The 14968-nt window shown below is 34.7% G+C and overlaps 1 protein-coding gene across 2 annotated transcripts; it reads right to left on the bottom strand.

The window, feature by feature from the left end:
- Nucleotides 1-482: 482 nt before the first annotated feature.
- jdp2b (Jun dimerization protein 2b) lies at nt 483-6318 on the bottom strand. Of its 2 annotated transcripts, none has more exons than XM_067418097.1 (4): nt 6161-6318; nt 2924-3123; nt 2478-2582; nt 483-1195 (listed from the first exon to the last, which is right to left on the bottom strand). In XM_067418097.1, the coding sequence occupies exons 2-4, from the start codon at nt 3116-3118 to the stop codon at nt 1028-1030; spliced, it is 468 nt and encodes a 155-aa protein (XP_067274198.1). In that variant the 5' UTR covers nt 3119-3123; nt 6161-6318; the 3' UTR covers nt 483-1027. The 2 variants fall into 2 exon arrangements, with proteins under 2 accessions (XP_067274198.1, XP_067274199.1); XM_067418098.1 differs by having other exon boundaries at nt 2924-3120; nt 6161-6311.
- Between the last annotated feature and the right edge of the window lie 8650 nt (nt 6319-14968).

The following is a 14968-nucleotide window of genomic DNA, read 5'->3' as shown; positions in this document are numbered from 1 at the left end:
TAAGAAAAAGTTTAATAAATAAATAAACTATATTAAAATAATGTATCATAAATAGATATTTGAAAAATAATCAATAAATAGGATTTGGAAAAAAATAGACATTATTTTAACATGCTCTTATAAAATAAGAAATAAAATATATTTTAAAATAAGAAAAAGTATCATAAACATTTGAAAATAACTAAAATATTAAATCTGCAGTAAAAAATATTAAATCTGTAGTATTTGAAAAATAGACATTATTTAACATGCTCTTATAAAATAATAAATACAATATAATATTTAAAAATATTAAATCTATAAATAGTATTTGAAAAATAGGCGTTATTTTAACATGCTCTTATAAAATAATAAATACAAATATTTAAAAATATTACAGCTATAAATAGTATTTGAAAAATAGGCATTATTTTAATGTACTCTTACAAAATATAATATTTTAAAATTAGATTTTTTTAAAATAATCAATAAATAGCCATAACTTGTATTTGAAAAATAGGCTTTATTTTAATGTGCTCCATGTAACAGAAACATTATGTAGTAACAAAAGTGGCCGTTCAACAGACACCCTGAGGATAAAGCACATAATTCACCACATGATGTGATGGCACAATAAAAAAAATGATATACAATAAACAAGAGTATAATATACAATTGACTGTCAATGCAAACAAATGTAAACAATCGTTCCATGGAGACGCCAGCGTCGGTGAACAGTGCGGTTTATCATACAGCGCCATCTGGAGGCTGCTGGGAGAACGTCACGTTTCAATCCGATCTCCTGGCGGATGCTGCACCAGACTCTGCACAGCTCAGCGCTGTCAGACGTCGGAGAGCTTCTGGCTGACCTCAGGGATGTTGGTTTGATGTCCATACAAATCTGGCCCCTTTTGTCTTCATGGTGAAACTGACACTGAAAGGACGTCGGGTCTTTTTAAAAGAAATCCCAGACCACGGACAGTCTGTAGACTTGCAGTAATCGTCCTGCCGAACATCATCTTTCTCAGACACTTCCTCTGGTCTCGGTTCAGTCGGACTGCTCGGCGGCGCTCTCGGGGCTTTTGACGCTGTCTGTGCGGACGATGCATGTGGGCCGGTGGAGGTTAAGCATCACCACGAGCTGCTGCCTCTCAGACTTCAGCTCCTCGATCTGAGACTTCAGCTCCGAGTTCAACATCTCCAACCGTTCCGACTCCTAAGAGGACCGACCAAAAAGCGTTCGGTTAATTACACTGCCTCATCCGACAAAAACAATGATCCAATCACACTATTTTAAAGTGTTCATGTTACTGGTTATTTACAAAGGTTTTGAGAACTCAAGTGGCAATTCTGGTATTTATACATAACATATATCTCTCTATTGATATAAAAATGGCATACATCATTTTTTTTTTTTAATAAATATCTTTATTTTTTAGGTAAATTTTTTAACCTTCACTTTTATAATGTGGCAAAAAATGAATGCATAGAAATTACATAAGTGTCAGATTTTTTCCCCCATTAAATACAACTTTTTGAATACATTTTATAAAAATAAAATATATATTTTTTTAATCTTCACTATAGTTTTAAAAATAGTTTTACTATGTGACAAATTAATTTTAAAAAGCACTAATATTCCATGTAATCCCTGAATTAATAATTACAAAATAATAACTTCCTAAAAATGGCATGCATTAAAAAATTTAAAAACATTTATTTAAAAAAGGCATTTTAAATATTTTTTAACATATAATTATGATTTATTAATGTTTTTTTTTACCTTAAGTAGTTCATTTAAATAGTTTTATGATGACGCTAAAAATGAAAAATAAAATAAAATATTGTAGTATCATAAATGGCATGCATAGAAATTACACAAGTATCAGATTTTTATTATATTTTTATAAAATATTTTAAATAAAATGTCTGGGTGTTTTAATCTTCACTAAATTTAAAAAGTTATACAATTTGACAAATTAATTTTAAAAAGCACACATTCCATAAAATCTCTCAATTAATAATTACAAAATAATAGCATCAAAATGGCATGCATAACAAATATGCAAGTATCAAATTTTTAAAAATGACGTTTTAAATATATATATATATATATATATATATATATATATATATATATATATTAAATAACATTGCATTTTAATGATGTTTTACCTTCGCTAGTTAATTTTAAAGTCCTACAATGTGACAAATTAATTTTAAAAACAAATATTCAATGTAATCTCTTAATTAATAATGACAAATAATAACATAAAAATGGCATGAATAAAAATAAACAGTTACATATTTTAATAAAAAAACTACATCTGAAATATTTTAAAATAAAATCATGACAAAATAATAATATCACAAACTACCCACTGCGTCAATCATTAATAACAGTAATATTTATAACAAGAACACTGTAAAAAAGTTTTACTAATTTTTCTTTGCCTCTTTATGACAAACTCTGATATTCTAGTGAATTTCCCACTCACTTTCTGGAGAAAGTCGGTTCTTTCCTTCTTTCTGTTCCGACAGCGAGCGGCCGCAACTTTATTTTTCTCTCTCCGTCTTTTCTTGCGCTCATCATCGTCACCTTCCTGTGGTCAGAGAGTTCAAGTGTGTTAGTTTAACCGTCTGCTTAGTGTAAACATCAGCCTATGAGCAACCTTACAAAAGATATCCGGCATGTAATGATCTGACACAAACAATGGTGTCCACCAGGTGTCGCTCTTGACCAGCGAGTTAAAGAACTTTCAGAGGAGTCACAAACAATAGAACATCACTTTCACTTTCTCAAACTATCGCACATATGCTGCTCGCTCAAACTGTTGCAATTTTCACAACTGCAATTTGCAATTCTGCAGATTTGAACTAGCAGACGTATTCAGAAACTGGGCTTTAATATGTGGAGCTCTTAAAACTCATGTTCAATTCTCACCTCACCATCGATGTCGTCAAACGTTCTCTTGGCGTGTCTGTTGAGGATGAGAGGAGACAGAACCGCACCGAGGCTGTAGAGCTCTGCCAGCTTGAGCTGGTCCGTCAGGGTGGTGGCGGGAATGCCAGCCAGCGGGCCGACGCTGGGCAGAGATCCGGCCGTGACCAAAGGATCAGGGATCTGACCAGGCATCATTGCTGCTTAAAAAAGAAAGAGAAAGATAGCTCATTATTTTTGCTGACCGTGCATGAAGTGAAACTGCATATGCAATAGGCATTCATATAAAGGACAACTCCAGTGAGAAATGAATCTAGGGGTAATAAACACATGGTTACCGAGTAGATCGTTCTCTTGGATGCCTTTTCATGAAATCGAATGTAAGAGTTTTATCTCTAAAAACAGATTAGCTTATAACGCTTGTCTATGAGGCACAGAGTAAGTGAAATTAAATCGCTAGTTAATGCCACTAACAAGGCTCAAAATAGCCTCACACTAACACGGTAGCATAATGAGGGTCCCTACATGCAAACCAAAGTATTGAGAACTTTGTAAGAGTACAAACAGTTTAATAAGAAGATACTTTATAAAGACAGTGCATAACGCATATACGGACAGGAGCCATCTTGGATAACAGTCTCGACTAGTCGAGCGACGAGCGCTGTGCTAAGTGAGCTGGTCGATAGGAATTAAGTTTGTGAAATCTAATTACATGGAGATTTTTATTTTTATTTATTTATTTTCTCTGCTGCGTTCAGTGCTTTCTTCCGGAAACAACGGACCATATTAGATTCCAAGTCACAGTTCATCACTTAGCACAGCGTTCGTGGCTCGACTCGTCGAGACTCTTTTCCAAGATGGCTCCTGTCCGTATACGCACAATGCACTGTCTTTATAAAGTATCTTCTTATTAAACTGTTTGTACTCATACAAAGATCTCAATGCTTCGGTTTGCATGTAGGGACCCTCATTACGCTGCTGTGGTAGTGTGAAGCTATTTTGAGCCTTGTTAGTGGTATTAACTAGCGATTTAATTTCACGTACTCTGTGCCTCATAGACGCGTTATAAACTAATCTGTTTTTAGAGATTAAACTTTTTACATTCGATTTTCATGAAAACGCATCCCAGAGAACAATCTACTCGGTAACCATGTGTTAATTACTCATAGGCTCATTTCTCACGGGAGTTGTCCTTTAAAGGCACAATATACGTAATTTTTCACTGCTAGAGGTTGCTTATTTAAGGCGTAGCTTGATGACGTCTTGATTTCATGGAGCTTTTATTATGCTGTAGACGAGCGCTTCCGCTTCTTCTGCTCGTGTATGAAAGCAGTGCTGTTTTATCATATTGGATACATTATTTGAGTGTGTTGAAAGTTATGTTATAATGCTACTCAGTGCGTTCACTAAACGGGTGCTTTGAGACACTTGTTCACACTGCCGTGAGCTAGATCAATATTAGGCATGGTAAAACACGGTACTCGCGGTACATCATGAAAACCAGATTTAATAATAAGACTGACTGTATTGAGCTATAACAATGATTCACTTTCTGTCGATTAATGTCTCCAAAGAGTAGCTCACTTGTCTAATAAAACATAATATATTAATGTTTCTTTGGTGTTTTCTACAAAATAAAACCGGAAATTGAGGGTAATGCGGGTATTTCATAGGCTACGCATGATCCGTGTCCTGGTTAAAATCACTTATTTATCTAGATTTAAGCATTCTTGGAAACATTTGGGATAATGCAAGTACACATCAACAAAATATATCTAACTTTGTTCTAGTGGTTCTTGAATATTTTAATATAAAAATCTTAAAAAGCTGCTGCCTTAAATTTTTAAGGATGTTTAAGTTACTTCAACTTATATTAAAGTGCCTTAAAAGCATATAGTCGAATCTCGTATAACTTTGATAAAGCAATGTGAAACCACATGCTACCATAACTTACTGATTATATAATTGTATTATTTATTGAGCTTTTAACAAGTTTAAGAAGAGTTTTTGCTTTGGAATAAGTTTAATAAGCACTGATAATGTGTGTTGAAAGTGGAAAGTCACCGAGAATACTGAAGTTTCCATAAGAGGAACACAAACGCTGTAAACGTGCATGTAAATCTGCTTCTCAGAGAGTTATAGGGAAACTTCAAGATTCCCAAGAGCAAAAACAACACCTACGCATGTTCAAACTAAGGCTTAAAACAGCTCTTGAATTGTCTGTAAAGGCCATTACAGGATTATGTAACAGTCGAACATGTTTCGCAGCAGCGACTGGATACATTCTGCATGATTCGCAAGAAAAACTTGACGTTGAAAACAAAATTGCGTTTTTGCAACAATTCTGCATGGGTTTTGGTTTTAGTCTTTTCGTCTTTCATTGTATTTTGACATTTTAGAAGTGAATCATTAAGTGACTCAAGTAAAAAAAAAAGTCATTTGGTAACACTTTGCAATTTGGTTTCATTGGTTAACAAGTTTAGTTATCATGAGCAATACTTTTGCAGTTGACTTTAATAACCCTATAGTGTGACCAATTAATTTAAAGTACAAATAAAGCATGTAAACAATCATAAGCATATGAAAATGTTGTTGCAGAATAGTTTTAAATGGAGGTCATGTCAGCTGCCAATGTTACTCTCTATCTAGCCATTCAAACAAGGGGTCTCAAACTTTTCAGGGGCCCTATTGAGACCCCTGATATAAAATGCTAGATTAATACCTTATATTGCCACCTTCTATAATAATAAACCTGTAATTATTATTATTATCATTATTTTTTAAATATATGAATGCACCTAAAAAACCTGGATTAAAACACTACAGTCAGACAGAGTAAACGCTGGGTTTTTCAACACATATTTGGATCAAATAGGGACAAACTCAAGTCCGTTGATTTAAATTTTTAAATGAAATGTTTAAACCCAACGGTCGGGTTTGTCCATATTTGACCGTTGAACCAACGGTCACAGTGTACATAATGTACTTTAGTGTGCAGTAAATAACCCGTGTTTCCGAGAAAAAAACATTTAAGACATCAGAGATGCATGAACGTTATATTATTCTTCCCGAGGCTTTATTTCATCTTATTGTCACTGCATTAAAGTGCAGCAGTTGCTGAATACATTACGTTCGACCTTTTAAACGCATCTTCTGCCTCGTCAAATTCAACTCCTTTCTTCTGTGCACGCTTTTGTCAAATGTGAATGTACAAAAATGGCAGCAAAATAAAGCACTTACTTGTTTAGCTGAGAGAGTTGGCGGTTGCTCGTCCGTTCAGCTCGTTTGTGTGTTTGTTCCCGTTGCATCAGCGCGTTTATGTATCGCTGGGCGCTGTGGAATGCGGAACTCCGCGGCGTGACGCCATCCAGCAGACGTTTAATAAAAATAAAGAGTTACTAAGCTCCGCCCATAGCAACGAGAACAACACAACACAGCAGCGCAGGACTCCCTGTGTGAAGCGGGATATCCCATCAAAACATAAACAATTGAATGAGCTCATATTATGTATCTCACTATAATAAGTTTCAGTACTCAACCCACGGAAAAAAACAATCAAGCTATTTTTGGATATTTTCCCATCTGCAAGAAATACGAGATGTGAGAAATATATTTGAACTCATTTTATGACATTTTTTTGAAAATGTTTGATTTCTATTATGTTACATTATTTTATTATAGCTAGATACTGTATTATCTATTTATTTAAATTAGTTTTATTATTATTTGATAGACTATAGCCTACACACACACACACACACACACACACACACACACACACACACACACACACACACACACACACACACACACACACACACACACACACACACACACACACACACACATGTTGGTCTATGTGGTTTACAGGGACTCTCCATAGGCGTAATGGTTTTTATACCGTACAAACCGTATTTTCTATCCCCTTACACTGCCCCTGCCCCTAAACCTACCCATCACAGGAAACATTCTGCATTTTTACTTTCTCAAAAAAACATCATTTAGTATGTTTTTAAGGCCATTTGAATTATGAGGACATTTGATATGTCCTCATAAACCACATTTATAGAGTAATACCAGTGTAATACCCATGTAGTTATACAAATTTGTGTCCTCATAAACCACATAAACAGGCTCACACACACACACACACACACACACACACACACACACACACACACACACACACACACACACACACACACACACACACACACACACACACACACACACACACACACACACACACAGTATTAAATATAGACCCATTTTTAAAACTCTTGGCCTACGCAATCACAAAACAATTAAAAAACTTAAGATATTAAGTTTTATTATAGATATATTATAGACTTAAGAAAATAAACACTAAAGATTGTATTCTCTTAAGGTCTATTTACACACTCAGGATGATAACTATAACAATAACGAATATAAAAGACTATAAAGTCCATACATACATACATATATACACATACATACACATACACACACACACATATATATATATATATATATATATATATATATATATATATATATATATATATATATATATATATATATATATATATATATATATATACAGGGAGTGCAGAATTATTAGGCAAATGAGTATTTTGACCACATCATCCTCGTTATGCATGTTGTCTTACTCCAAGCTGTATAGGCTGGAAAGCCTACTACCAATTAAGCATATTAGGTGATGTGCATCTCTGTAATGAGAAGGGGTGTGGTCTAATGACATCAACACCCTATATCAGGTGTGCATAATTATTAGGCAACTTCCTTTCCTTTGGCAAAATGGGTCAAAAGAAGGACTTGACAGGCTCAGAAAAGTCAAAAATAGTGAGATATATTGCAGAGGGATGCAGGAGTCTTAAAATAGCCAAGCTTCTGAAGCGTGATCATCGAACAATCAAGCGTTTCATTCAAAATAGTCAACAGGGTCGCAAGAAGCGTGTGGAAAAACCAAGGCGCAAAATAACTGCCCGTGAACTGAGAAAAGTCAAGCGTGCAGCTGCCAAGATGCCACTTGCCACCAGTTTGGCCATATTTCAGAGCTGCAACATCACTGGAGTGCCCAAAAGCACAAGGTGTGCAATACTCAGAGACATGGCCAAGGTAAGAAAGGCAGAAAGTCGACCACCACTGAACAAGACACACAAGCTGAAACGTCAAGACTGGCCCAAGAAATATCTCAAGACTGATTTTTCTAAGGTTTTATGGACTGATGAAATGAGAGTGAGTCTTGATGGGCCAGATGGATGGGCCCGTGGCTGGATTGGTAAAGGGCAGAGAGCTCCAGTCCGACTCAGACGCCAGCAAGGTGGAGGTGGAGTACTGGTTTGGGCTGGTATCATCAAAGATGAGCTTGTGGGGCCTTTTCGGGTTGAGGATGGAGTCAAGCTCAACTCCCAGTCCTACTGCCAGTTTCTGGAAGACACCTTCTTCAAGCAGTGGTACAGGAAGAAGTCTGCATCCTTCAAGAAAAACATGATTTTCATGCAGGACAATGCTCCATCACACGCGTCCAAGTACTCCACAGCATGGCTGGCAAGAAAGGGTATAAAAGAAGAAAATCTAATGATATGGCCTCCTTGTTCACCTGATCTGAACCCCATTGAGAACCTGTGGTCCATCATCAAATGTGCGATTTACAAGGAGGGAAAACAGTACACCTCTCTGAACAGTGTCTGGGAGGCTGTGGTTGCTGCTGCACGCAATGTTGATGGTGAACAGATCAAAACACTGACAGAATCCATGGATGGCAGGCTTTTGAGTGTCCTTGCAAAGAAAGGTGGTTATATTGGTCACTGATTTGTTTTTGTTTGGTTTTTGAATGTCAGAAATGTATATTTGTGAATGTTGAGATGTTATATTGGTTTCACTGGTAAAAATAAATAATTGAAATGGGCATAAATTTGTTTTTTGTTAAGTTGCCTAATAATTATGCACAGTAATAGTCACCTGCACACACAGATAGCCGCCTAAAATAGCTAAAACTAAAAACTAAAAACAAAAACTTCCAAAAATATTCAGCTTTGATATTAATGAGTTTTTTGTGTTCATTGAGAACATGGTTGTTGTTCAATAATAAAATTAATCCTCAAAAATACAACTTGCCTAATAATTCTGCACTCCCTGTATATATATATATATATATATATATATATATATATATATATATATATATATATATATATATATATGTGTGTGTGTGTGTGTATGTATACACACACACACACACACACACACACACACACACACACACACACACACACACACACACACATTGTATTTTGTACCTATTTTGTAATCCATTATATCCCTTTCTATCAAAGTTATATTGACATTATCACAATGAATTTGTTCTGACAGTTTAACTCTGTCATAAATAAAATAATAGTGTATAAATAAACACATCTACACAAGGGGTAAAATATAAATTTACGAGGCATTTAACTCAATGAAAAAAAGGCTACAGTAATAGCTTTTTCATTTGAGAGAGTATTAAACTTGTTTAATAGCTTTAAATATAGCTAAGGGGTTTACATGGATGTTGATGTGGGACAATTTGCTGTAAAACTGAGAGAATAACTATGAGTAGTTACAGTCACAAAAGATATGCTCAGTTTCAATGTCATTCTTACAAAATTGGCACAAAAAACATCAAATTGATCAAATATCAAAACTATTATATAACATTATATAACAAAATTTCAAACGAATGGCATTTATACACAGCCCAAGTACACATTTCCAAGCAGAAAACCTCTCAAAAGTTGATCAAATAACAAATATGGAGTTGAGAATGAAGATACATTTCTGTTGACAGTTTGTGGTTGAGCCGCAGGTGTGAGCTGCAGCTGCGGTTCCTCTGCTCTGAGAACACCTGAGGGAAACTCAATTCACACACACATACACAATCCCTTTGATGTTAAGCCGTTTGAAAAGAAAAAATATTTATCTCAAAATATAATAGAAAATAATAAAACATGCAAATGAGGTGGCCAAGTGTAAAAAATGTTACTAAAAAGTCAAGTTTGTTATGAGAGAAGCACAGATACAGGCAACTTCTTTGATATTTTGTTATGTAATGCAGTGTTTCCCAATCTTTTTTCAGTCATGGCACCCTTTGAGAATTTTCTAAATTTTCTGCGCATACGTTACGCTAGGGGTCTACAGATCGCTCACGGTTTGGTTTGTATCACTGTTTTAGGCTCACGGTTTCAGTACAGTTCGGTATTTACTATATGTTCAGGGGAAAAAGACTACGGACAAATAAAAATAAAGAAAATTAGAACAATTAACTTAAATACAAGCAGCAGCACGAGCAAAGATACTAATAAAATAAACAATGCTTTTCAGGTAGGTGTAAAATTAGTTTTTAGGTAGAAAAATGTAATAAAGTAATCAAATGTAAAATATTTGTTTATTTTACATTTGATTATTTAACTGTTTAAATTAAAAAATAATCCTTATTAAACTTACAAAAGCTATTCACTCAAGAGCAGTGAGTGATGTCTTTATCTTTTGTTTGACAGACAGCAGTAAAGGCTACTGCCCCTTTAAGAGCTAATGGAAGGATAGTCGTCGTCTTTCCCGACTGTATAAAGTTCACTTAAGGCATATTCAGACTGTCTGCTTAGATACTCATCAAGATGGACATGTTGACATACTTTCTGTGTGAGTTTGTCCGTCGAGCACAAGATTTGAAAGAGAACTTGCGCACTGTGAGACGTGTGCACGCTTTGGACTGGTGCACAGAGATCATCTCACAGCGTGCAAATTCTCACTCGCGTCTTCTAGCACTACATACGGGTGATGATGAAAAAATGACTAATCATATCGGACATACGGCAGTCATGCATTGAACTTTTTTTTTTTTTTTTTTTTTTTTACAAAGTGACCGTTTTGCCAACATTTTTCTTTTATTATCGCTTTCGTTTTATTGTGTATAACTGAGGAGCCAGCCTGTGTATCCATCGACAGAAACATACATAAAGCATTATTTTCAAATTACAACCAAGGGGGTAATCTAGCACTCGAAAAGCGACCTTACCCTATGGGTCCTACCACCCATAGGGTAAGGTACCCATAAGGTACCACCCATTGCTAACCAAGCCATCACCTTCACCATGTAGAAATTAGTAAATGTTAACAACTGACCGATTTCAGCCGCAGCTTTAGCAGCATAGAGGGTGGGCTTTAGATTCTAGAGAGCATTTTGATTGGACAGAAGATTTGACGAGAAAGTGAAGTCTGCGATGATGTCATCAAAATCTGAGATTCGTTTAACGGAAGTGAGAGACTGTAAATTTTGAATGCATATTTCCTAAATGCAAATTGTCATTGTTTTGGAACATACCAGCTTATTCATAACTTTAAGGCTAACACAGTCATTCATACATTTTACAAAACATACATTTTGATTTCAGTGGGCCTTTAAGTGCGTCCCGGCACCTTTTACATGGCACCCCTGCTCACGTCAGGCGGTACCCCGGTTGGCAAACACTGATCTAATGCCTCCCAGAGAAAATATACAGCCTTTAAAGGCACTCATTCTCCTGATGTTTAACAATTTCCTTTCCTTAAAGGGAAGTTCACCTAAAAATGTTAAATGTTTTGCTCACCCTCAAGTTATTCCAAACCTGTTTGTTTCTTTCTTCTGTTGAACACAAAAAAATATATTTTGAAGAATGTTGGTAACCAGGCAGTTTACCATTGACTAACTTCCATGGTATTTTTTTCTTCATGCTATGAAGTCAATGGGTACCGTCGCTTTAAAAACAGCCTTTCGTTCACAATGCAATAGCAGCAAGGTTTTGGCAAAATTGTCATAGCAGCATATAGTTTATAACTGACTTTCTCACTCAATCGCCTTAAGTTACAGTGTTTAAATGTTACTGCAGACAATTTATTAAAAAAAAAAAAAAAAAAAGGTTCAATGACTTTTAGAACCCTGGTTCTTGGCTCAATTTTAAAAAACCATTTATTCCAAAAAGGTTCTATATAAAATGCATTAAATGATTGCATTATACTTTTATGTTTAACAGTTAAACATTTTTCTAGTGATATAAATGTTTACATTTTAGTGATGAAGTATGTTTGTTTAATTAAAAATGAAACTGAATTAATACAAAATGTATTCATTAAAACTAAATCCATAAATTGATCTCATAATGGGAACCCCTATAAAAGGCTCGATATATGATGTGCCTGACAGAACCTGTTAAGCTTCTATAGAAGCTTTTCTTCTAGTGTGTAATATATCATTTTATTACATCGCTCTTTTAATATTTTACTGGTCAATCACGACATTCTCTGGTCATATAACGGACCGCCGTTCTACGTAACTGATTTCATTTCAAATAATAAAATAATTTTCAAATTCAACAACTTTTTTCTTTGCAAAGATGAAAGAGCGACTGCTTGATATCACTCCCACAGGCACATGAGAGGGAAAATCATCTAATAAGATGTATGTATATGATTAAATACATCCAGCCGACTGCTTCCTGGATATTTTGCACTGGCATGCACTAAAATATACAGACAGACCGCAGACAAAATCACCTCTGTGCCTCACCTCTTACACACAGACAAACTTCCTCTTCCACATTTATTATCCGACAGCATTTTTGTATCATCAGAGGAGTCATCAAGATTCATAATGCATGGATTTTTCAGTCTCAAGTTCCATTTAATGCACAAGAACCTCAATATGTTACTCTTTTTAAAGATTTATCACATACAAGCGCAGAAATTGCAGAAATATGCTCAATGTTAAGGATAAAAAGTAAAAATGGCATGAAACGTGACCACCAGACATGATTAGAGCTCAATTCCTCCTTGTTCATATTCAGATCCTGATGAGCAATGCTGAGTACACGCTTCTGCATTTTATGATCATATTAATAAACTATAGACAATGATAAAGACTGAGCAGCAACCACACGTCATTCCCAACACAAACCCATTTCCGACCCTGGAAATATGATATAATGGGAAAGACATGCACATTTATTCACTATTCACACACTTAAACAGATAATGCTGCAGTATCAGTAAAAGAGGAAGCATACATGGTGCGCTTTCATATTGCTTATCTGCAAAAGAGTTTTTCGAGAAAATTATAGTGGGTTTATAATGTCTTTGCTTTTCTGAAAAAGTTGCTTTGTGCAAGATGCTTTATGCTTCTCTTAAAGTATCATTCAACCAAATGACAAAGGCATTGTATGTATTGCATCCCCCAAATGATCAGGATTTAAATATGAACTCCACTCACATCTAAACATTTGCAAGTCAAATGTAAGGGAAGAAAAGTCTAAAGCTGTGCTGAAAATCAGAGTCACCAGACATCCGGCTGACTATAAACTTCACTATATGCTAAAAAACTGAATCATGGAAAAAGAAGAAGTCCATCGGGACATCAATTTCATACGGCCAGTTGAATCATTAGCGGTCGCACACGTTGACTAATCCAGAGCTGAACATGAATAGACTGATCATTCGCCATCATCTGTCTATCAGGCCAAATAACTCATGTTTATTTCCCTTTTTATCCTTTTACATTTTAACAGAGTGGCCTACATTAAATGTTTGTATTGTGTCTGTGCCAAGAACACTTTGTAATTGTGTTATGTCTTTCAAGAGTGAGTTTGTCTCTATGTTTGAAGAGTTTGTGTGGGGAAAGAGAGTTTTACCTGCTCATATCTGAGTGTTGAGATCAGTGATACGGCTGAACACCGAGGCATGCTATAACATGAGCAGTTATTGAAGAGGTTATAAATGATCAACGATTTAATGGTTATTTGGAAATAATAAAGAAATAGAATCCTTCAGAAAATATAGGCCTATGTACACACACACACACACACACACACACACACACACACACACACACACACACACACACACACACACACAAAGGTCTCATCTGGTAATAAACTAACATGAACTAAAAGTGAACAATATAGCTTACTTTTGCAACATTTATTAATATTTGTTAATGTAGTTAATAAAAATACAGTTGCTCATATTAGTTCACAGAGCATTAAATAATATTAACAAATACAACTTTTGATCTTAAAAATGTTTTAGCAAATGTTGAAATTAATATTTAAGATAAATCAATGCATAAATGCTGTAGAAATTGTGTTCATGCTTAGTTGATGTTAACTAATATAGTTGTTAACAAATTAAACCTTATTGCTAAGGGTGAACTATATATATATATATATATATATATATATATATATATATATATATATATATATATATATATATATATATATATATATATATATGCCTATATATATATTGAAGGATTCTGCAAATTGTGTAATTTAAGTTTATCAGTTAAAATCTGTGACACTGATCAAGTGAATTTTTCAGTTCAACTTTTCACTCAAATAGTTGAGCTAAAAATATAATAATGTAAATAGCCTATTATTAAACCACTGCAACATATAATGCAAAATAGAAGAGTTTTGAAGCTTGTTTCCGTCACAGAATAAACCAATTTACTCACATTTTTCTCCCAATTAATTCGAGATGATATAAAAGAAATGCGAGTTATAAAGGCTTTTCTGAAATTAAAAATTCTGATTTTATAACGCGCAAATGTGCTTTTATATCAAGCAATTCTGAGGTGGGAAATTTTCAAGTTTTTTTTAATTCAGTGGCAGAAACAAGCTTCCATAACTTTTCGACTTCGCTGCATACTGCAAACAGTTCCACAGTTAATGTAGTTCTTAGAAATTGTTCTTAATTTAAAACCATGCGTTTAAAAGTTAATTGTGTACATTGCTTTTGACGGTAGTTGCTACACTTGTAGGCTACATTTAGCCTTTCCTTGATAATTATATTAGTACATTTTTTGCAACAGAGCAGTGTCCATTTTTTTCACGTTATATATTAATGCATTAAATGTTCAAAATCTGCGCTGGATACCAAAACCAACTCTATAGAAACGTTTGGGATACAAAACCCATAAATCCCCGTGACCTACCGAGAGCTTCTCTCCGCTCCCCACTCTACTAGATC

This window comes from Pseudorasbora parva, chromosome 15 (genome assembly GCF_024679245.1).
Source record: "Pseudorasbora parva isolate DD20220531a chromosome 15, ASM2467924v1, whole genome shotgun sequence".
Lineage (NCBI taxonomy): Eukaryota > Metazoa > Chordata > Actinopteri > Cypriniformes > Gobionidae > Pseudorasbora > Pseudorasbora parva.
This window is presented reverse-complemented; position numbering and strand designations above follow the sequence as displayed.